Genomic DNA, 24,732 nt, shown 5'->3' with positions numbered 1-24,732 from the left:
AAGCACTTTTCTATTGATGATTTTCCTGCAAAAGATAGCAACTAATTGCGACTTGATTTCTGGATGAAGTTTCTGAAAAGAAAACCCCTCCACACAGGGGAATATTCAAAATAAGGTCTTTAGTCAATGGTCCTTGATCCTGTTTTCCCTCCTTTTTATTTTAATGGAGAAGGAAAACCCGCTAGCCTCTGAGTAGATGAGTAGCGTCTCTCTGCAGAGTTGCCTTAATCTAAGCTGTAAGTTTGCAATGTCAGTGTCTTTTAAGTCATAAATTAGCTCACTTTCTGCTGAAAAATTTCCTTACTGCTATTGACCAATGAATGGCCTCTATGCAAGTTATTCTTCTTGAATGTCTAGACTTGTAATCTAGACGTGAGAGGAAACCTTTGTGTTTTCATCTCTGTACACGGCCAATTCACTGTTCGGTGCATGTTGTCCTCAGGGGGGCAGCGGTTATTAGAATAAATATTAATTTTATTTAGAACTGCCTGTGTCTGATTTTGTGGCAGAATAAATATTAAAGAATCATGCTTTGGTATTCCCAGTGCTTAAAATAAAATAGGTGTTCAAATAAAACAATGTGAATGAATCAATAGTACATTCCTTTCATGAAAGAATTCCCAAAGTAAAAAATATTTGTTACGAAGTAAAAGCTACAGTTGCTAACCACTACCCTTTGTGGATAAGGAACCCCAGGTGCGTGGTTTTCACTATCCAAAAGAAGGAAACTACGATGCTAGAGATCTCAATCTCTAGACCTTGGAAGGGGGTGAGAAGCTGAGACACTGTTCACTGTGGGGAGAGGAAGAAAAGTTTGTATGAAACCACACCCTCCTTGATCCTGGAACTAGTGCTTTTCTAATTTAGCTTAAAAATGATCCAGAAGAAAAACAAGACTGCAAGAACATGAACTCTTTCCCGGAAGATACTGATTCACAATTAGCAAAGAAGTATCAGTCCAGAAATCTTCGCTAGTGTGTTTTGAATATACTAGTTCATTTTTTGATGGTAACTGTAGGTTAGATTTAGGATAGTCAGGGTTATTTGGTTTACATTTTTTAAGCATTGATTCCACAGGCTATACGTTGGGTTGAGCAATACTGTTTCTATAATTCTTTCTGATTTGCAGACTTGATGATTAAAGATGCATTAAAAAAAAAAAAAGAATCTTGCTTTGCAGCAGTAGTATTAGCAAACGACACTCTTAACACGTATGCCGTATTGGGGAAGGGGTGCTCTGGTCATATGTAACCTCTGATGGGTGGTTATCTATGTTGCTCACAGGAGCCGAGATCCAAGGAGGGCAGTGACTACTTTGACAGTCGCTCGGATGGGCTGAATGTGGACATGCAGGGGCCCTCCCAGGCATCTGCATCCCTGTGGTCAGGGGGCTCGGCTCAGATCCTGTCCCACAGAAGCGAATCCGCTCACGCAATCGGCAGCGATCCGCTCCAACAGAACATTTACGAGAATTTCATGCGAGAGCTGGAAATGAGCAGGACCAACACGGAGAACCTCGAAACGTCCTCAGAGACCGCCGAATCCAGCAGCGATTCGCTCAGCTCTTTGGAACAACTGGACCTGCTCTTTGAGAAGGAACAGGGGGTGGTGCGCAAAGCCGGCTGGCTCTTCTTCAAACCCCTCGTCACTCTGCAGAAGGAAAGGAAGCTGGAGCTGGTGGCTCGGAGGAAATGGAAACAGTACTGGGTGACACTTAAAGGTAAGTGATCGTCACCACCCAGAGAGCCCCTGGGGTCCTTTCCTCCGCTGTCCTCTTTCCTAGAAAGTGTCAGTGAGTGCAGTGTTGACCTGAGTTCATGTGAAGGCATCTGATCCAGAATCTACCAGCCTGCTTTCCTACAAATACCTTCTCAAACCTGTATAATATGGCTCACTTAACATTCGTATACATTATTCATTCTCATAAGTAATGATTGAATTTAATAACTATTGCTCATTATTTTATAGGTATTTCTGTACCATTCTTTAATACTTTTCCTGCATCTGGGGGGGTGGGAGGGGAGCCCCAAATAAGTTACCAAACGTAGTTTAGTTATTTGGAATATAGATCATGAATTTCTGTGCATGTTCAAAACTCCAAAGAGGTATCCTTCCCAGCTTGTACAACTAAGAATTTCATCTGCATTATTTGATTTGTGTCACCTCGCCTTTATGAACTGAGAGTCTTAATTGTCGTCACCAACAAATGCTTTTTCTTTTTCTTTTTTTGATGCAGAGGAAATAGGAGAAAGCATTTGCTTTGTTAAATCGATCAAGTTTTCTCACAAGCATTGCCATTTAAAAATTATAATCGCCTCGCTCATTGTGCATGGATAGATTATTTGAAGTGATCTAAGGCTCTGAGTCAGCATCATGTTGATTTATACAGATGTGAGCACAGAGCAGCCCCACAGCCTCTGGCATTTCTTCACAGCTGTCCTGTGACTCATTGTCAGCGGAACCTGGTGTGGTGCGCGAAGTCAAACCTCATTAGCAGCCACGACCCTTCCTTGTCATGGGAGAAGGCAGAAACAGAAATCACATCTGCACACAGCGAGTGTGAAAGGCCCGGAGCTGTCTGCGGCGCTCCCCATATTTAGAAATTGTGAGCCTTGGGGAGCTGGCATCAATTGATAATTACCCAGAAGCCCCTCTGGGAAAGGTGCACCCATGAAGGCATCTCATCTCCTTTCCCTAGCAAACTGGAGGGTTTATAAAACCCAAGACCCAGCATCCCACACGGATGCAGTCCTCTTTTCCAGCTTCTGGATTTGGATCCTTATGATACCTTGTGGCTGAGGAAGGCAAAGCGCTTACCCAGTTTGGGTGTACTGGGGAGGCGGGGTTTTCTACTGGATGACGGAAGAGATTTGGAAGGTTGGAATTATGGGTCAAATCCAGCAAGATAACATTTTGAAGGGATAAGTGATGCTTTAAGGTTTAATAATCAAAGAGCTACCCAAGTACAGGATAGGGAGGTATAGCCGCAAAGTATTACAAGTGAAAAAGATTTGAGGGTTTGATTGGCAGGCCATTCAGAATGGGTTTCCGCTGTGATGAGGCTAAAATGAAAGTAAATATGATTTAAAGAGCACACATGGTTGTTGGCTACATCATTAGAGGTGTCAGTCATGTCGTCTGCAGCTCCATCATTCCCCCCTGCCTCTGCCCTGGTCAGAGTTGGCCGTTTCTCTCCTCAGGGGCAGGATACTGCAGGAGACTTGTTCATAGACGAGCCAGTGGGTCTTGTAAAAGTTCCAGCTGAAGAGGGGAGTGAAAAATGTCCCCTCAGGGGAATGAGCGTCTGGAATTGTTTGTGACTCAAAGCCTGAAGCTGCATCCCATTCGGGCGGTATTTAGAATGGGTGCACTGTATTCTAGAATGTGTCATGCATAGGATGTGTCAGTCTTGTAGAAGAGACACTGAATTTATTCTGGTTCATCTGAGGCTGGGATAGGACTAATAACTGAAGACAAGCTGATTGTGAATTAATGTAAAAAATACAACAGAAAAAAAAAAACCAAACCCACTGCCTTCCTGAGTTCCCTGCTACTGGAGACATTTGTGCAACGCCAGAGTGTTGCAGGCTTCCTGGGGGAAGTTCAGGCAGGGATCACTTAAGTTTGGAAGAGGGCGTCTCCAAGACCCTGTCTTCCATCCTGGCAGCTAGCGGGGGAACTTCTGGTTGCTGACTTCGGGGGCAGGGATGGTCCTGACTTGTCTCTGACGATTGTAAGATCCACAGTCCTTCCTGGGCCCTTGCTGGTTAAACACTTGAAGACCCGTGGAGAAAGGGTGCTTTGTCGGGGTAAAACACACATCCCTTTGTTTCCTTTGCAGCCAAGGAAAGGCATGGGATAGAGGTGTTTTTTTCCCAGCATAACCTTTTCCATGTGGTTTTCTACACCTCTTTCCTCTGGGAATTCAATATGTTGAATTCAACTTTCTTGGCTTAGAATCCAAGTTGTAATATTTGGACTTAACTATTTGGTTTAATCGTAGTTAAAAACATATATGTGTATATATATACACACACGTACATTTAAGCAGAATTTTTAAATTATCCTTGGAGTTTCTATGTAACTAAAGTAGAAACATTGTTTTCCAGAGACAGCGGCTGTCAGCCAACCATCTGGTTGGCCACCTACACTGAATGTATAGGTATGCTAAGGGCGCAAATGTTTTTTAGGGTTCGGAGGATGTAATAAATTTTTAACAAGGGTAATTCTGCTTTCCATCTGTATTTTCCAATGAGTGGATTTTCGTGCGGTTCACAGGGAACTTCCTGGGCAGAATAGTTGGCAAGGGGGTTAAAGCTGTCCCTCAAAACACACAATACATAACCAAGGTCAGGAGGGGTGTTCATAAAGGAAGTTTAAGATGCTGGTCATTCTGCCCATGACAGGGAAGGACGGATGAGTGTGGGTTGAGAAGGTGGATTTGAAGGGAGACCGAGACTAATTTCTCTCCTTTCACTGGTGATATTTCTAGTAGTACAGCCTCTTCTCTTCTTGTGCTTCCAGGGCTGTTCTGATCTGTTTTCTCTTTTTGCTTCCACTGACAACTGCCCAGGCTGACACCAGCTCCTGGCGGGGGAGGGTGGGCTGGGCAGGGCTGACGGCCACAGCATTGGGGTTGGGGTGGGCGCAGGAGGCTCTGCTGACATAGACGTGCAGCCCCTTTCCATCAGCCTCATTGCCCCCACGTCAGAGGTGCAGATTAAGTTAAACTCGATGTAATAGACTTACGACTGATTTCCTGTTCCTTAAATTCGATAGCAACAAAATTCTGCAAATTGTTTGACATACTGGCCTGGTTCTAAAGCGAAATGTCCTGTTTTGGTTTCACGCTTTCACGGGAGAGCTGCATTCTGTCAGGGTGGGGCGTTGGGGGCTGTTAGGGTTGGCAGTGTTCTGGCATCTGCCCAAGATTGCGTTCATTTCCTCTCGATGCCGCGATTCAAACCACCGCCCCTGGGAGCTCAGTGTTAGGGGCGCTGGGAGGTGAACATTAACCCTTTGGAAAGAATTTGGAGTTGGGTGGAGCTGGTGTTGCTCTGTTGTCCTCGGGTCCCATGGTCATGGGATGTCGCACAGGCTTTTCCTGATGGATAGATTTGGGGATTGTTTCTAAGTCCGTTAGTGGCTGGAAGAAAAGACAGGCTCAGACCTGCCGCAGTAGCTCTGGCCATAAACCTCTTGCTCCTTTGCCTTGTTCTAAGAGGCTCTCACAGCTTCTGTGTTTGGGTGAGTTTTGATTGTGGGAGGAGAGATTGCTCAGTGCTTCTCGAGATCAGAAAGTACCATGGAGGGAGAAAGTGCTGTCTTGAGCTAGGGTCCTGCATTTTCTTTCTCCTGGCTTCTGTGCTCCGCTCGGCTCCATTATATAAACTTGTTCATCCAAATTAAGATCTGTTTTCAAGGGAAGAAGTGAAACTGGTAAGAATGAGATAGTTTTCAACACATGTAGACTTTTATGAATGAAGACTCATAACGTAGTAGGGTAAAGCAGCCATGAAGTGGACCCCATCCATTTACAGTGCAGGAGAAAGCAGGCTACTGCTTCATTAACTGTCGGTGTGAAAAGTATCGGGTTGGCCAAAAGGTTCATTTGGGTTTTTCCGTAACATCTTATGGGAAAACCGGAATGAACTTTTCGGCCAGCCCAATATTTTCAAAGCAAGGGATGGTGCTCGTATCATGATGGTACCATATCATTCATCAGCACATGAGAAGTGCTCAAAAATGTTGATTGGTTGAAGGTTTTAAGGGATATTCAACAAGTAAACATACTTGTGAGCATTTTAGAATTTGCTTAAAAATTACGTCTCATTAGAAAGCATTCCTATCGAATTATCAAAACAGACCCCTAGTAACTTCTGCCTACAATATCTTATTAGCTTATTAGAGGAAAGCTATGTACCTGAAAGCATATGTAGTGGCACTTTAGGGTAATATTTTAAAATACAGGGACATGTAGTTTCATTTTCCTCTCAATCTAAATTAGCAAGATTGTAGTAATATTTCCTATCACTGTGAGATAAGAGAATATATTAAAATTAAGTTATTCTTTGTGGCATTTGGAGAATAAACTGGGTACTTTCTCACAAATGGCAAAGTGTGGCCCAGGTGAACTCAGTTTCTTGTGACCCCACACTGTAAGTGTAGAAGTTCGCTCAATGAATATGGGGTTTTCTTCTGTCTCCTGCATTTAGGTCTCCTAAGAAGTGTGGTTATGAAGGAGGGCTCTGCGGCCAGGGTGCCTGGGTTCAGATCCTGCTCCACTGCAGTCCAGCTATGGGACCTGCAAAGTGGTGTCAACTCTCAGGCTTTCCATCTGTAAAATGGGACTAATAACTGTGCCTGCCTTCTAAGGCTGCTTTGGGCACCAAATAAACCAGAGCATGTGAAATACTTAGAAGAATTTCTGACACAGAGTAAGCAACAATAAATGCTTGGTATTGTTATTACCATTATCACCTCTACAAGAAACATCTCATTTTCATCTGGGTTGATGCTAACACAACTAGGCATAATTTGGATACCAAAATTTCCTTTTGTGATAAATAGTCTCATTCAGTCATTTTCTTCTCTTTTTTCTTTTCTTTTCTTTTCTTTTCTTTTCTTTTCTTTTCTCTTCTCTTCTTTTCTTTCTGTCTCTCTTTCTTTTCCTCCCTCCTTCCCTTCCCCTTCCTTCCCTCCTTCCTTCTGTCTGTCCGCATCCTTTACTTCTCATCCTTTCCTCGGTAGATCCTCGGGACATGTGATGAGGACAGTACTTGTCTCTTCCACAGGATGCGCCCTGCTGTTTTATGAGACCTACGGGAAGAATGCCACAGATCCGAGGAGTGCCCCTCGGTGTGCCCTGTTTGCAGAAGACAGCGTAGTGCAGGCCGTCCCAGAGCATCCCAAGAAGGAAAATGTCTTCTGCCTCAGCAACTCCTTTGGAGATGTCTACCTTTTCCAGGTACTGCCGAGCTTTCTATTTTTACTTTTTATTAGTTATCTATTTTATACATATCAGTGTACACATGTCAATCCCAATCTCCCAGTTCATTCCCCACCCCTCCCCCCGCTTTCCCCCCTTGGTGTCCGTACATTTGTTCTCTACATCTGTGTCTCAGTTTCCACCCTGCAAACCGGTTCATCTGTACCATTTTTCTAGGTTCCACATATATACGTTAATATACATATTTGTTTTTCTCTTTTTTAAAAAAAATAAATTTATTTATTTTTGGCTGCGTGGGGTCTTCGTTGCTGCGCGTGGGCTTTCTCTAGTTGTGGTGAGCGGGGGCTACTCTTCGTTGTGGTGCTCGGGCTTCTCATTGCGGTGGCTTCTCTTGTTGCAGAGCATGAGCTCTAGGCGCATGGGCTTTGGTATTTGTGGCTCGCAGGCTCTAGAGCACAGGCTCAGTAGTTGTGGCGCACGGGCTTAGTTTAGTTGCTTCGCGGCATGTGGGATCTTCCTGGACCAGGGCTCAAACCCGTGTCCCCTGTATTGGCAGGCGGATTCTTAACCACTGTGCCACCAGGGAAGTCCTGTTTTTCTCTTTCTGACTTACTTCACTCTGTATGACAGTCTGTAGATCCAACCACGTCTCTACAAATGACCCAATTTTGTTCCTTTTTATGGCTGAGTAATAGTCCATTGTATATATGTACCACATCTTCTTTATCCATTTGTCTGTCAATGGGCATTTAGGTTGCTTCCATGACCTGACTATTGTAAATAGTGCTGCAGTGAACATTGGGGTGCATGTGTCTTTTTGAATTATGGTTTTCTCTGGGTATATGCCCAATAGTGGGATTGCTGGATCATATGGTAGTTCTATTTTTAGTTTCTTAAGGAAACTCCATACTGTTCTCCATAGTGGCTGTATCAATTTACATTCCCACCAACAGTGCAAGAGGGTTCCCTTTTCTCCACACCCTCCCCAGCATTTGTTGTTTGTAGATTTTCTATGATGCCCATCTGCTGAACTTTCTAAATGGAGGGTGGAGGCGATGGCTTGTGTCCTGCTAGGATGAGAAGGACCAGAATTAGGAGGCACAGCTTAGCAATTTGAAATAGACTAAAAGCTGTCAGACTTTGGATTAAGGTTTAAGCAAGAGAATTGGCCTCTGCTGACTGCCAGGTGCCGCAGGGTCATTGCAAATGCAGTCATTCATCCAGCAAGCACTTCTTGGGTGCCCGCCCATGAAATGCCAGGCTGTAGCCCCTGGGCTGCTCTTCAGGATACAAAGAGAGAAAAATTACGATCCTGTTCTGGAGTAGTCCGTGATCTAGTGAGTACAAGATCCGAAGTTCCCAGAGTGGAAGTTTTTAAGTGAAAACCCAGAGAAAATGGACAGTAGAGGCTTAAGTTCTTCCCAAATCCCAGTGGAAGTGAAGAAGCTTTTCAGGAAAACCCTCATTGACAAATACTATAGGGTCTCATTACCCTGTGGAAGTGGTCTTAGGACGTTAAGATTCAGGTTATCTACTGCTATGATTCTTAGAATCTTTCTAGCAAAGGAGGGGTCAGGCTGAGGTGTGGGTCCTGGTTCTCTCGTTGAGTCTGCACATCATCTTGCAACACTTACTGAACTTCTCTGAGCTTCAGACCCTTCAACCCATAGGATAATAATAGCTTCTAGGATTGTTTTAAGGGTAAACAATATGATATGCATGTGTTAAGTGCTAAAGAAATTCTAACTATTATGACTGTTGTTATTATTAATTAACTCCAGAGAAGTGGGGGTGAGAGCCAGGAAGTGAAGTGTGCTTCTGAAATGCCTCCGAATCCAAACCCAGTACTGGGTGTAGACACAGCATGAGCTATCGATTCTACCTGGCTGGAAGCTTCATGGAAAACCTCCTAGGTCCTGGATTCAGGTCTCTGATGAACTTGGTCCTGGCTGCCCCCAGGGCCCCTGTAGAACAATATAGTTGTTTTGGGCCCCTTTGATTCTAGATTCTTTGGAATCTAGAATTCTCTGAAGTGTTTTGGGCAATAGGAGTTCCCAGCACTAACCTGGTAAACGCCCTGGGCCCCTAGCCTATTGCTGTCCTCAACCTGACCTGACTGAAAAGAGTCAGGGCCTAAGATTTGATTTTCCTTCTTTTAACAGAAAGGTTTACTTGAACTTTCTGTGGTGCTTTAAAGCAAAGTAACAAACTGGTGTTCATATGAATTGTAGGAAAGGTAAATACATTGGATTAAATCTGCATGGATTTAGGGGCAAGTATGAAATGAATATTTTCTTTTGTGATTCAGGAAACATATCCTTAGTTTTTAAGAAATTTTCCCAGTAGTTCCCATTGTACGATCCCACAGGTCATTGGAGGATTAACCTCGTGGTGTGAACGTGTGTGGTTATTTCTGGGCATCAGGGGAAACTGAACATGCATTTCATCCTGCTGAGAATCATACATCTTTGCCCATTCTGCTTTGTTCAGACTTTCTTTACTTTTTTAAAAATAAAATATTCTTATATGAAAATACTATATGGTCATTGTGTCTGAAGGTACTGAAGGGCAGAAAAAGAAAACTGCTATCCATATTCCCAATATTCACAGACGACTATTTTAATATTATTGTGTCCTCCCCGAAATGTTCTTTTATTGTTATTTTTCATAATCGAGTCCATACCATAGATGAAATTTCATAGCCAGGCTTCAAAATGTAACATTTTAGCCCTAATATCTTCTCATCCTGTTAAAATTATGACGATAAACCGCTTTTTAGAGAGCGGCATGATGTACACTGCATGGATATACCCTGGTTTTCTTATCACTCCCCTGTTGCTGGTGTACAGCTTGATCCTATCAGCAGTCTGTCTTCCCGTTCTATCTGGGGCCATGTGACACCCTCGATGTTCTCACGGGCCCTGTGGAGTAAAGGAAGCCTGTGGACCTGTGTTGAGTGTGTGTTTTTAAAATTACACAGTTTTTATGAAGTGAAGGTACTTTGGGGTTTTACATATTCAAGCCCAGCCTGCCGCTTTGGAGAACACTTTCGTGGTGAAACAATTCCAAGTTGCTTTTTTCCCCCCGTGTTTAGGCCACCAGCCAGACGGATCTGGAGAACTGGGTCACTGCCATCCACTCGGCCTGCGCGTCCCTTTTCGCCAAGAAGCACGGCAAGGAGGACACGGTTCGGCTGCTGAAGAACCAGACGAGGAACCTCGTTCAGAAGATAGATATGGATAGCAAGATGAAGAAGATGGCAGAGTTACAACTGTCCGTGGTGAGCGACCCGAAGAACAGGAAAGCCATAGAAAACCAGGTACATCTACAGGGGTTTCGTCCCATTGCTTACGTCACTCCGGGCAAACTCAGACGGGAGAGCTGGTTCCCACACCTCTGCGGGGAGTGGCTTCTGTGGCTTTTTGGTTCACGTACTTAATGGCTGGACTTCTGTCGTATGAGGGAGGGGATGCGCTTTGCAACCTTTGGTGGCTGTATGTGTACACTGGAACATTTTGTGACCAAATCTTGTTCCCTCGTGTTGAGTAGCTCCTTGCTTGGATGATCCTCTCATATATGGGCACTTTCGGAACAAAATTTATATGATAAAACTATTGGAAGATTAGACACGTGCGATTCTAATACAGAAGATGGCTGTGAAAGAGTAGTTTGGTATAATACAGCTGTTCCTGTGTCTGTGGATTAGAAAAAAAACCACTGATTTTTTGGTTTGTTTTTTCTGTGTATAACAGATAAGGTGCTAAGGAAGATGCTTTCTTTGGCCTGTCTCCACATTCACATAATAATTAAACAGCTACTTCCTATGCTGTTTGCATTTTAGAGGAGAGGGAGAAGCTTAGTTTCTATTTTCCTTTACTCAGACAGCCTGAGCACTTACACAAGTGTCCGTGAAATTTCTAGCACCCCTCTCTTCATTCAGTTTCCCTGGGAAACACACTGAGGTAGAGATTTGCATGTGAGGAGTTTTATTAGGACCGTTCTCAGGAGTTAAGGGAGTGAGGGAGCAGGATTAAGGAGGGACTCGTTGAATTGTGTTGAGCTGATCCTACAGGGGGCTTGGGAGCTGGGGTGGCCGTTCAGAATTGCTTGCTTCCAGTGAGGCATGCCGTGTCATGCCATGTCTACTGGTCAAAGCAGCTGCCTTCAGAGGAAGTGGGTTCCCATTCTTGCGCCATGAGCAGCTAAGGGAAAGAATGCCTCTGTCTTGAAAGGGAGGTCTGGTGGTGCACAACAGTATCCACTACAGTCCCTTCAAAATCAGTGTCAGATGATTTGGGAACCTGAAGAGGCATAGGGCGAAGATGGGTTGGCGTGTTCCTGAATTTTTCATTCTTTTTACTTTGTGAATTATTATACAGAGACCAGGTTCTTTAAAAAAATTCCATGGCAATACAACAATTTGGACACCCCATCAGAAAAGAATTTTCCCTATAGCGTTTGACTTAAATCACAAATCAAACAGTACATTATCAATCTTCTATTTGTGTTTGAATATTTAACCTTGCTTAGAATTTTTTTTCTGCCTGCATATATATGAAGAACTTAGAATGTGTAGAAAGAAATTTCTGGCTGTAAATAAGAAACTGATGAAAGGCATGCATTCAAATGATATATTTGTGTTACACTAAGAATTTGGGATTTATCAGTTGGCAATAGTAAAATAACCAAGTAATTCCCATCTCTTGCCCCTTCATCAAGTGTTTCTAAATGATGGCACAGTTGAGACAGGTCTTCTGCTGATACCTGGATCCATCTTTGCTTCTCCTTTTCTGATATCCTGTGTCGTCTTTCTCCCTTCCCAATTCTTCCCTCTCGCTTATTTGTCCATCTTCAGATATCGACATGCCTAACAGATGCCTATAGCTTCAAAATATAAAAATAATTATAAAATATGGACCCTGTTTCTAAAAAATGTATTATTTAGTTAGAAAGCAGGCCTCATAAACATGAAACTAAAGAATATTCTAGAATGGTATAAGTTAGTACCAACTAGCATAGTCATCAAATGCTATGAGGCGTCAGGGGTTGAGCTGTGCTATGATCTAGAGGAGATGGAGGAGACTTCCTGGAAGAATATGGCCTTAAAAAATTGGTAAGACGTGTGTTGGTATGAAAGCTGATCCAGGCTGGGAGGAGAGTGGGGCGCATGGTGGGACAATTTGGAGGTATAGTTGACCCTTGAATAACACAAGGATTAGGGGCTCCAACCCTCCAGTGTATAACTTATAATAGTTGGCCCTCTGTATTCAGCCAACCACGATCGTGTGGTACTGTAGTATGTAGTATTTACTTAAAAAAAATCTGCATATAAGCGGACCCGTGCAGTTCAAATCCTTACTGTTCAAGGGTCAACCGTAGGAGTAACAGTGGTTGCTTGAGGCTCCTGAACACATGGGAGTAGAGGTGTGGGCTAGGAAGTGATGAATAGCTGGTGGTTTGGTGGGACAGGTACTGGTGCAGCTTTTTCAGGGTCTTAAAAATAACCCTGGGATATAAGGTTTATTATAGCCTCTAGATCTAAGGGAGGAATATAGGTTTTTAAGTTGGGACGAAAATCGTGATGAATGCACTATCTTTGGAAGATTAATCTGGCAGTGGCTTGGCGGTGGTGACGCTGGTGAGAGGCAGATTGAAGTAGGGAAAAGTGTGGGGTGGTGGAAGGGCCCTGATCTGGATGTGCAGTTATGAAGGCCTCGCCCAGAGTAACACAGCAGAAGTTTAACAATTTATATGGAAAATGTTTTTCAGAGTACATGATTTTCTATAATTTTATAGAATATTAAAGAGAGTTTCCTATGCTCCTGAATTGAAACAGAATATACTGTTTATTTCAGGAGTGCCACCTAACAAACTACAAAATAGTGTTTCCAAGGAACTGAAAGGGAAGTTGAAACTGCCAAGGAGAATAGAGGGGGTGGAAGGGTTTGGGGGGTTTTGACAAGGACGCAGCTTCTGGGGACAGACACATCTCTGCCTTTGGTCTGCTTCTGCCCAGAAGCCTCACCCTGTTCATGTCTGGGAAGAGGGCCAGTCTTGAGACAGGTCCTGACCACGCAGCTTTCTGTCTGGGGCATGAAGTGATGTGATGCTCTGTCACATCTACACGACAAATCAAAAAGCTTGAGGAGAAGGAGAAATAGCTTTTCCTGCATTTTCTCTGTACTACGTCTCCCCTGGGGTCCTGAATTTCCAGGATCCGAAAGTCTGTCATCAGAGATGCAACTCATGGATTCAAGTGCCCCAATTAAAAATTTCATATTGGTTGTAGTGGAAAAAGGTATGGTTTTAACTTTTACTGGCTCTCTACAATTTAAATTCAAAGTCATACTTTAGTCCAATGGAGGGGATGCCCAACTTGGAGTTTTCAGGTCCTTGTGTGTTGTCAGATGTTTAGGTCCAGGGAGAGAAAAGGGAAATTGGGCAACACTGAGATGCTCCTGGCCTTTTTTTCCACCCCCTCCTTTTTCTTTCTCTCTTTATGGCCACAAGAAGTCCAAGCAAACGTTTTTTAAAAGTTTAAATTTTCATTAAATGTAATTTTATTTCTTTTTTCATAGTTGGTAAATGCTTAATTTATGATGTCAAAAGTGGTGCTGTTCTCTCTTGGGAGGGGGGAATTACTTTCACATAAATCCCTACACAGATCCAAGGGTCTAGGGTGGTCGGTTGGCCTGAAGAGAAGCTTTTTTAAAATTAAATTAAATTAATTAATTATTTTAATTTTTTGACTGCGTTGGGTCTTTGTTGCTGCGTGTGGGCTTTCTCTAGTTGCAGCGAGCGGAGGCTACTCTTTGTTGCGGTGCGCGGGCTTCTCATTGTGGTGGCTTCTGTTATTGTGGAGCATGGGCTGTAGGCGCGGGCTTCAGTAGTTGTGGCTCATGGGCTCAGTAGTTGTGGCTCACGGGCTCTAGAGCGCAGGCTCAGTAATTGTGGCTCACGGGCCTAGTTGCTCTGCAGCATGTGGGATCTTCCCAGGCCAGGGCTCAAACCCGTGTCCCCTGAACTGGCAGGCAGATTCTCAAGCACTGTGCCACCAGGGAAGTCCCAAGAGAAGCTTTTTTAAAGAAAGGGTAATTATTACTTGTGGCCCATTATGCATTCTTCGACAGAATCATTACATCAGTTATTTTAAGCACACTGTCCTAATACTGCTGATTTTTCATTTCACTTCTCCCCTCCCCCATCCCCCTTGCTCTCACCCCTTCCCATACTCCCCTCCCCTGCACACATTCACCTTCTCATATTACACTTCTGAATGTCTGGTAAGAAACAATTTGGGTTGATCTTTAGACATTCCACCTGAAAATATTCTCCTTACCATATTGGCAATTGTTAAGGTTGTAATTTATCTGTGTTTTCCCAGAAGGCTTGCGGTGGGTAACATGAGTTATATTTGCTATACCCACTCTCCTTAACTCTTTTGCCAGATGGTTGTGAAGAGAGCTGTTTGCTCTTTACTTGCAGACACAGAGAGTATGAAGCATTAAGGGGGGAAACAAGCACATGCTTAGAATTGCTTTTATGAGATGGTTTTGGACTAGAGAATGTTCTGTGATGCTACAAAGGCAAAGGTATTTACAGATCAAGATCAGTAAGAACCTGATCTCCTACATATCCCATAAGTATATAGTTTTCTCTAAAGTACTGAGCTGTGCTTTATCCAGTTACCATTTAAAAATCTCAGCTTCACTATATTTTATTTTACATAATAGAAAATACTTATTTACATAGCGCTTTCCCCCAGAGATCCCAAGAAGCTCAGATATAGTCACTTACAGCCTTGTAACAGCTGAACTGAGTGCATATTACATCATGTGAGAGGAAAGTCTCTGGAACAGGTTTTCTTTGAAGTGCTGCGGCAGAGGAGTTCATTGTCAATGCCCTTTCCAGATAAAAAGACACTATCACAGTAGTAACGGCTGAGTTTCATACCGCTGTGTTAGGGACATGCTTTGCCTAATGGCCCCTAAAAGCGGCCATCGTGCGGGCTTGTCCCTGGGCCTTTGGGCGACTCTGTGGGGCAGGATGATGCAACTTGCATTTGGGCATATCCAGCGTGGAGCAGACTGTCCACGTGTTGGACTCCTTTTGACGTCCTGAGGGAGAAAGAGCTGTAAATTAAGTCCAGTTAGTACTTTCCTTTCCTTTCCGTTTGTTATTTTAAACAAGTGAACAAGGACAAAACCTCCCCGCCCTTAAGCGGGTCTTGGCCTCTTCCCAGACGTCTCCCCCTCCCCATCCCGACTCTCTGGGTCTTTCTCACTTCCCGGGGTTAGTGAGGCTGAGAGGGAGGATGTGGGGAGCAGGGAGGTGGTATCTTGGGAGGAGCAAACTGTCGGCGGGTGGGTTTGGGAGGGGTGGGTTTGGGACTGCGCTGAGTTCTGTGAACCACCGCAGGCTTCATTTTCAATATTCAAGTTTGAAAATCATAAAGAGGAGGGATTGAACTTAGACAATCGGAGACTGCGGTGAAGGGAAAAAAAATGAACAAAGCCTCGGGGAAAATGTGATCTGAGAGGCGCGGGGGGAAGCCATTTGGGCAATAAAGCATTGGAGGGTTTTCGAGAAGCGGGTTTGAGGGAGACAAGGCCAGATTACGGAGGAGCTGGGCCAGGACAAGCCTTCCTTCAGCAGGCCGCAGGGACGTGGTGGACGGGCCGAGGGCAGGAGATTAACATTCAGTCTAGTTCAGCGAACGTTTACTAAGTGCAGACTCTGGGCCAGGCGAGGGTGCAGACTGGGAATTCGAAGATGCTGTCTTTGCCCTCAGGGTGCTCGCAGTCTAGCAGAGTGACAGACAGCTGAGCATATAATTTCAGCATAATAGAATGAATTCAGAGCAGATGATATTCCAGAGTGTTGTGGAAGACACACGTGAAGTTTAGCCTCCTGTGTGGTCATGGAGGACTTCCTGGAGGAGGGATGCCTGCATTGCTTCTTAAAGAATGAGGAGTTAATCAGGAGAGGAATGGAGAAGGAAGTTCCAGGCCAGGGGTCAGCATGAGCCAAGGCAGAGCACTCTGAAATGCTGCGGTCACCCTGGCAGTTTGAATTTTCAGCACACGATATGCAGGTGGTGAGAGATGAGGGGTGTAAGGAGGACTGTCTTCTCTCTTCCCTGTAAGGCTGCAGAGGCTGCCGGTGTTGCCCTTCCTCAGATGCCTCTTCTGCACGAGGTCAGAGAGGTTTGCATCTAAAAAGCAAATCTGACCATGGGATTACCAGGATTAAAAATCCCCCAGTGGCCCCCCATTGCTTACAAGATGAAGTCCCTGACAACCTCTCCCCACCTCGACCTTTAGCTACAACACCAAACTTCCTGTAGGTTCCACTTCTTTCTTTGGGTTTTCCCTCAGGCAGAGAGGACCCACGTAGACCACACATGCAGACTGCCCCATCCCACCTGCCCCTGTCATCAGGCTCACCCCTGCTTGTCTGTGATGAAGGGTTTAGCTCTTCCAAGGAGCTGCCCTTGACCCCCTTTCCCACCTCGCCATCAGGCACCTTTCTATACTCCCATAATTCTCAGGGTCTCTCTTTATCTCACACATTGTTTTGTAATTACCCTTTGTATATAAGGTTGCTCCTAGTATGAAATAAGAGCTCCCAAAGGGTGGGTAACTTTCTCCCCATCTGCTTCTCTGGTACTTGGTTCCAGGTAGTGAGTGGACACATCCATGTCTCCTTTCCTCTTCCCTGGGCTGGTCCCCACCCCAGCCCCTCACCAGCTCCTGGCTACTTTCCTTCAGGCTTCACTCCTCATTTCCCAAGGAACATCCTCTCTTCTGCCTCGCTCTCCATCCTCATGGTTTCCGAGTCTACTTCTCAAGACTCCTATCTCAGGCCAGGATCCTGTATGATTCTACAGTAACGCCGTGCGGTCAAGTTGACTGTATCACCCACCTGATGGATGAGCGGTTGGACGCTGGGAGAGGTGAGGGAAATGGTCCAATGTCACGCAGCTGTCAAGTGGCAGAGCTTGAACACAAATCTGTGCCCCTAACCAAATCAGGCCTCTCAGTAAGACTTTAGTGAATCAGACTGTGCTTCACTTACTAAGGAACCATGTGATGAATGGTTTTGTGTAAAGTAGAAATTAATCCTTAATTTACTTCTTTTCATAACTTGGATTTTTCAGCTTGATTTGATGGGAAATGTATTTATTATGAATGCACTCGGTGAGTGGATTTTCTAACATGTGAATTATATCTCAAAGGGAAGAACAAAACAAAACGGATTTTCTAAACCTGTGGCTGGTTATTCTAACTACCAGTTAACTTCAGTGTCTTCTGTGTCACTAGCTGGGTTCTTCTGCGGAGGTGGGTTTTAGCGCTTGGAAAATATTGCATGGGAGTTTTTCAACTTACTCTGCCAGAAAGGAAAAACTAATTATCTTTTAGGACCAACCTAGAAATGGACAAATGACCAAATACTGTGATCGAATGACTAAACGGCAGAAAATATTTTTCTAGGAGTTTTGGGTGTGGTAGGAATGTACTCGTCATCTTTTTTATGTATCACTTATTCATCTGTTATTTTTAGCATGAACCTTCATCTCCTTCCCCTCCCACTTTCTAGAGCAGACCATAGCCTTTCTGAGCTCATTAAATAAATATAGCTATATTAGCAATAAAGAGGAAACTTTTGCATTGTATTTGTGTCAGTGCTTAAAAATGGGAGTTTTCCTCCTTAAGTTTTGTTGATAATTTTCTTTTACAAATGAAAGATAGTGAAAACTTCCTTTGTGTGGGTTTTCTTCATTCATGTTATTTTTGTGTTTTGTGCACAGGTATTAAAGAAATGAAAGCTCAAGCTCCATAGAAGCTGAGTTTTGATTTTCATGTGCTGATGAAATAAATGTCTGGGGCAATTATCAGTACTTGTGGAATGTAGGAAAAAGGGGGAAAAAAACAGTCTTGGGTTAAAGGAATTGATTTGGGGCATTTTCATTTTTGATCATATTAGGAAAAAATCTCCAGAAATTCCCTGATAAGTGTGAGGCTGGATAATATTGCTGTTTTGGTGACGATGGTTGAAATTTACTGCAGTAGTATGTATCATAGATACAAAACCGTCTTCTATTTCTCCCTTTCATTTAAGAAAAATGTATCCTTATCTCATCTTTTGAGGGATAAAGGGATAAAAATAAAATGTTTTTCCTTTTAGTTAACATTAAATTTGGGCTGAACTTGAAGATCAAGGCTGGTAGGAAATTGAGAGGCAAGATTTCACCCAAATGAGAGTGTGGATAGTCTTACATCTTCTCTGTAGAACACCTGGGGATTTGTGGGGAGAAATACAGTTGACGGTTAGATGAAAATTGAACTGAAAGTTGCTAAGTAATTACTGGATAGTGCACGATACCCACCTTGTGAGCGAGAGGACCAGGGGCTCAGGGGCTGCATTCTAAGTGCTCGATTGAAGCTTGTTCACACATGTTGTTCCCATCAGGATCAGCTTTGGGCCTTGGCCGACCTGGAGGGGCCGGCTTATTGTGTGGCCCTGGTCAAGTCACTTCCCTCCCTGGGCCTCAGTATTCTCTGCTGAGAAATGAGGGTGTGGCGACCCTAACTCCCTTGCAAGCTCATTGCCTGTGTCCACAGACTTCCCCAGTATTGCAAGGTCTGTACTGAGCTTGTGGGTCTGGCCTTTGTACTTCTCTCTTCCCTCTAAGTAACCCAAGCACCTGAATCCATGTCCTCACTGGACTTTTACCTGCATATTCTCCCACATCCTTCTCTACAACTTTGGTGAGTCCGTGGATAGAAAAATCAAATATTTCATTGTTTCTTATCCAATCACAGATCCTCATGTGAACACTCTCTCCGATTCTCTCCATAAAGAACCATGACCTTAAAAATAAGATATTGTCTTTAAATATGGACTAGCTGTGTGACTAATCATGGCTTACTCTGCCACAGAGCTCTGTGGAATGAAGGATGTATTAGTCAGGGTTCTCCAGAGAAACAGAACCAATAGGACGTGTGAAAAATATATTTGTAAAGAGATTTATTATAAGGAGTTGGCTCATGTGATTACGGAGATGGGCAGGCCCCAAGATCTGCAGTGAGTCAGTCAGCTACAGACCCAGGACAGCGGATGGTGTGGTTTGCATCTGAAGACTGGCAGGCTGGAGACCCAGGATGGGCCAGCATTTCAGTTCCAGTCAAAAGGCAGGAAAAAGGCCCATATCCCAGTTTGAAGGACCATCAGGCAAGAGGAGAATTCTTCCTTGCTTAGGGAGGGTCAGACTTTTTGTTCTAGCCAGGCCTTCAACTCATTGGATGAGGCCCACCCACAAGAGGGAGGGCGGTCTTCTTTATTCTGTCTACCCATTTAATCCCATCCCAAACACTCATAGAAACAGTCAGATTGGTGTTTGACCACACATCTGGGCACCCCATGGCTCAGTCAAGATAAAGACAGGAAACATCAGTGAAATGGAGAAGTCATAATGTCCATTCTCATTTGCATTTTCTACTAAGTTCAGATTAAAAAATTTCTCTACAGTGTGCAGTACTGATTGAGATACTAGTTCTCTTGAAACATAATCACATATATTAACAAACTTCTTGATCTTTGTAAGGTCTGCTTTGGGCTTTTGGGGTCTCCCAGCCCCTTCTTTCTTTCAACAAACCTAAGCATCTGAATTCATTTTCTTCCTATGAACTTACCTGCATTTTGTCCCAGGTTTTGGGTAGAGAGGTCTAGGTGTGCTGAAGATTATAAAGTGTTTCTGGCACAATTTGAAGAGTCCCTGTGTATTGTTTAGGATGGAACTGTCTTTTCCTTCCAGTGGTGCTTTGTTGTGTAGTCATTTAAATACATTCAATGATGCCTTTAAAAATCTTTGTAAACTGCAGAAGTCAGTGAAAATATGAGAGATTGTCATCTTCCCTGATCTGTAGCGATTGGCATAGACCTGGGTTTTATTTTATTTGGTATTTTGTCTTTTTATTCCTCTGTGGATGGCATGGGCTCCTTTATTGTCTGGTATCCAATGACTCACTGTTTTTCTTTCCTTTCATACCCCACCTCCCCCTCTCCAGAACCCCTAGAAAGCATCTCATAAGCTGTTTCACATGGAGTTATAGATGAGGGATAAACTTTAATACACTACCCAACCTAGGAATATCTGCATATTATTAGAAGACAAAAGAATGCGTCTAAGTTGTGGATGTTCAGGTGTCAGCTAGTGAAGATATTTGTGAGACAGAACTGGGAGTATAGTTTTGCTGGGACTTATCGCTCCTGGTATATGTAGTTTATGGTTACAGAATACCATCCATTACTTCTGGAATCTAGAATTCTCTAACATGGCAAGACCACGAAGAGATTTGCAGTTCAATTTGAACTGCCGTGTTAGTCTAGAACAGTGGTCCTCACTCAGGCCGGGTACCAGAGTTGTTGCAGGTGCTTTTGAAGTGTCAGCTTTTCTGGGCCTCATGCCTAATCAGTAGACTCTTCAGGCAGTGGAGCTGGGCATTTTTCACTTGTAAAAGCCAACAGGTCCTTCTGGTATTGATTCAAGGCTGACATGAGTGGGCTGTTACATCACTGGCAAGGTTATACAGCGTCTTAAAGGAAGTTAAACTGGAGATTGAGATTCTTCAGTGCACTCTGGGACTTTTGTTGTTTTGCGGACAAACTATGACGGATCAACAAATTATTTGTTTAGACCTTGTAGCCATCGTATTTCTTTTATGTGGAAAAGTTGTGCAGTGACCTTCCTAAGAAATGGATACAGAGAACTTGGAGGGGGTCTAAGGAGCACCCAGAATTTGTCCTGCTTTTCCCTGGGCAGAGACTGAGGGGACCGTAGTGTTAAATGTCAGAGATCCTTCAAAATATCATTTATCCAGGATCACGGGTTGGCCTGGAAAGTGTACTGTGAAAGTTTAGGATCTGTTTGGGTGCTAAACTTGGCAAAACTAGAGATGCAGTTGTTGCAACTGAAATGACACAATTCTCGTACCGAATCACTGTAAGCCTTCACTACAGACCTTCTCTTGAATTGCGAGATTGCTCTGAATACCATTTGAAGCCCTGCTTTCTGTTCTCTTCTGAATCCCTACGTTGGCAACTTACTAGAGCCTTTCTTCACCTATTCGTTTATGTTTAAATGAAGGTAATACTTACACGCAACATACTTTGACATTCTTGGAAGAAGGGAGAGTGGCCCCCAGAGTTTGTACTTCTTTACCAACTCATGGCTTAAGTTTTGAAGAATACGTAGAAATAATAAAGATGTGTAGATGGTGATTCTTCTCTAATATACTCAAAATAGGAGTAAAAGCTCTGTTTGTCCTTATGCCTAAGTTCATCTGCTTGTTATTTTAAGTCATTCTCAGAATGTACAGAAACGTGCAGCCACTTGCCTACATTCAGCTAGCGTCTGTTTGTGTGCAGACCAGTTAATCTGATTAAGATCAGAGGCTGTGAATGTAAATGAAACAAAGTGAAGTAACTGACTTGCAATTGTGCATCCTGCCTGAAGTCAGCCTGGTTTTCAGTGCTAGAGTTCTCCAAAGGTCGTGGCATGGTACTGTATTGGGACCACCAGCTTTGTTTTGTCTTTGGCCGTCCTGATGAAGTACAGTGCGGTCCGGCCCCGTGTATTTGGGCGGGAGGGCTTGAGATGAGGTGAGCAGGGACGGCTCATTTCAACCGTGCAACAGCAGCTGAAATGACTTTTTCCTTAAAGTTTGTGAAAGGGGTCACGTTTTCAATTTGACCCATGAGCACTTCTCATTTTTATTTAAATTAGTCCTATTCTTGCTTAAACAGATCCAGCAGTGGGAGCAGAACCTGGAGAAATTTCACATGGATCTGTTCAGGATGCGCTGCTATCTGGCCAGCCTGCAAGGCGGGGAGTTGCCGAACCCCAAGAGCCTCCTTGCTGCTGCCAGCCGCCCCTCCAAGCTGGCCCTGGGCCGGTTGGGCGTCTTGTCAGTTTCCTCCTTCCACGCTCTGGTGAGTTTCCAAGGAAGGCTGTTCGGCGGCGTGAAGGGGGAGCACTGCGGATGCTCACCTTTCTCCAGCTTGTTGACATTCAGCTCTGCTGTGACTTAAGCCAGTAACTGACCAGGGCCACCCAGGGGCCGGGCGCCGGGGGAGGGATGATTGGCATCCTGCTGTAAAGTCCCAGCATCCCAGCTTCTTTGCTGCTCGTTCTCGGAATCCAACTACTAATACACAGTTATGAAATATTCACATCTGCGTCTGCCCTTCTGTCTGTTCCACCTCGTACAGTCAGGAAGGTGGAATCCCCGAGGAGTAGCAACAATGGTGTGAAGAATTAAAGGGCTGGCGGAGGGTTGTTTGATCTGTTCTCCCGAGAGCCCCACTGGGTTTTCTGAAATTGCTCCTGTGCAGGTGGCTTCTGTGGATAGTACTAGCTCAGCGGGGGGGTGGCGGGTGGTCCGAGGGTGGTTGTGCTGACCCTGCTCCCCACCCCGAAGAGATGTGAATCTTGTAACTAGACGTGTTTATCCAGATAAGGGACATCTCTGTGGTGGACGCGGTCCTGGTATGTCAGACCTGCAGCAGCTTTGGGGGCTGTTCAGAACACATTGATAGCGAGCAGGGCTTTACCCCTGTTCTAGGGCAATGGTTAATTCTCTCTGTCATCCAAATAATGGCGCCTTAAGATTTTTCTAAATTGTTTTGAATTAGGTATGTTCTAGAGGTGACTCTGCTCTCCGGAAGAGAGCACTCTCACTGACCCAGCGAGGAAGACACAAGAAGGGCTTATTTTCTTCATTAAAAGGGCTGGACACGCTCGCAAGAAAAGGGAAGGAGAAAAGACCGTCTATGACTCAGGTGAGTTTGTCAGCGTGGTAGGGACAGCAGACCTAGCGGGAAATCCTTGGTATGCCATAAATCATAAGTGTTCATCACCCTTCAGAATGAGATAAAAGTTCCTTCAAAGGGATGCAGTCTTAGCATGAATTTTTTCCCCAAATGGAAACACACAAGTTGCTCAATCTCTTTTTGGCACTCCCAAAGAGGTATTCACACCTTGCTCACATCTGCAGCGCACGGGAACACAAAAGTAAGAATCATCAGAAAAGAAGCCTTTAGAAGTAATTGTCATAGATTTTATATTAAAGAAAAAAAAAAGGAAGAAAGTGCTGATACCTGCTCCCACGTGGATGAACCTTGAAAACATGATGCTAAGTGAAAGAAGCTAAACACAAAAGGCCACAGGTTCTATAATTCCATTTACATTAAAAGTCCAGGATAGGCACACCCATAGAGACAGAAGGTAACTAGTGATTGCCAAGGGCTGGGGGGAGGGGCGCATAGGGAATGACTGCCAGTGGATATGGAGTTTCTTTGGGGAGTGCTAAAAAAATATTCTGGAATTAGATGGTGGTGATGATTGTACAACTTTGTAAATATACTAAAAAAAAAAAAAAAGCCCCCAAAACCAACATGTAAAATTAATAATAGAGTAGCAGCAACTAAATTCTATTGATGGTGCCAGACGCTTTGCTGACTTCATCTTTATGACACAAAGTAGGCGTTTCGTCATCACATTTGACAGAGGAGGAGCCTGGGACCGGGAGAGTTTGAGTCGCTTCCTTTCCCCTGTTCACGCAGCAGCCGAGGGGTGGGGCTGGGACTGGGTCTACCTGCATGCTGCAGCCCTGGGCCTTCGCTGCTGCTTAGTTTTCTGGAGGAAAGGCGGCTCTTTCAACATTTTGTCAAGTTAAAAATAGCCTGAGTGCTTATTGTTGAAGTGTGGCCCAAGGACAGTGAATTGTTTTCAGAACATTTTGAACACTCATATCTGAAGTATTTCCTAATGCTGTTAATACAGTATATGATAATGATCTTTATGTTGCTGAGCGATATGTTTTAGGATTATTATTTTTTGAAAGACTGTTGAAAAGATGAGCTATCACAAAATGATCTGACCGTTTAAGTGAGTTGGGAAGTGAGTTGTGATGAAGCCCAAGGAAGTTCTTGGTTTTACTTCTCACGGGTTGCTGTTATTCTGAATATGCTGGCAGAGAGGGTCACATTTTATGAACTTTATTTTCTAATTTTATATGGATATACACATTTGATTGTGCATAACAGTTTTGTGAAATAGGTGAGTAACAGGGATAGAATCAACTTCATTGACCCGTCTGTAATCCTAAAACAATAAAGCTGGAGGTGGTGGGACATGGGTTGATTGATTGAAAGAGGGCAAACTCACGTGGAATCCCTTTTATTTGGCCACTGTTTTTGTATACTCACAACTGGAAAGAATATCACGTTTAAAAATTGTGGTTCTGGACTTCCCTGGTGGCGCAGTGGTTAAGAATCTGCCTGCCAATGCAGGGGACATGGCTTCGAGCCCTGGTCCAGGAAGATCCCACATGCCGCGGAGCAACTAAGCCCGCGAGCCACGACTGCTGAGCCCACGTGCCACAACTACTGAAGCCCGCGCGCCTAGAGCCCATGCTCCGCAACAAGAGAAGCCACCGCAATGAGAAGCCCGCGTACCGCAACGAAGAGTAGTCCCCGCTCGCCACAACTAGAGAAAGCCCGCACGCAGCAACAAAGACCCAACGCAGCCAAAAAAATAAATACATTTATTAAAAAAAAAATTGTGGTTCTATTTGTACTTTAGTTGTGAAAGTAATCATTTGTTTGTTATAAATGGAAGCATATTTCTTCCTTATAGACTATAGTTAACTATAAACCGTTGGCTAATGCTGGGCTTATGTTTTTGAATTCAACTTCTATGAAGTTTAAATAATGTCTTT

General features: G+C 44.0%; 1 protein-coding gene across 3 annotated transcripts in view; it reads left to right on the top strand.

Moving 5' to 3' along the window:
• The window catches only part of TIAM2 (TIAM Rac1 associated GEF 2), a 230,507-nt gene that overhangs the window by 129,881 nt on the left and 75,894 nt on the right, over window positions 1-24,732 (top strand). For all 3 annotated transcript variants that reach the window (XM_036871919.1, XM_036871916.1, XM_036871918.1), the window contains 5 exons: window positions 1,285-1,720; window positions 6,795-6,967; window positions 10,044-10,268; window positions 21,758-21,943; window positions 22,646-22,792. In XM_036871919.1, the coding sequence (XP_036727814.1) occupies window positions 1,285-1,720; window positions 6,795-6,967; window positions 10,044-10,268; window positions 21,758-21,943; window positions 22,646-22,792 (1,167 nt within the window). The remainder of the gene's footprint in view (window positions 1-1,284; window positions 1,721-6,794; window positions 6,968-10,043; window positions 10,269-21,757; window positions 21,944-22,645; window positions 22,793-24,732) is intronic.

This window comes from Balaenoptera musculus, chromosome 12 (assembly GCF_009873245.2).
Source record: "Balaenoptera musculus isolate JJ_BM4_2016_0621 chromosome 12, mBalMus1.pri.v3, whole genome shotgun sequence".
Classification (NCBI taxonomy): domain Eukaryota; kingdom Metazoa; phylum Chordata; class Mammalia; order Artiodactyla; family Balaenopteridae; genus Balaenoptera; species Balaenoptera musculus.
The sequence above is the reverse complement of the archived record's forward strand: the minus strand, read 5'-3'. Positions and strand labels throughout refer to the sequence as shown.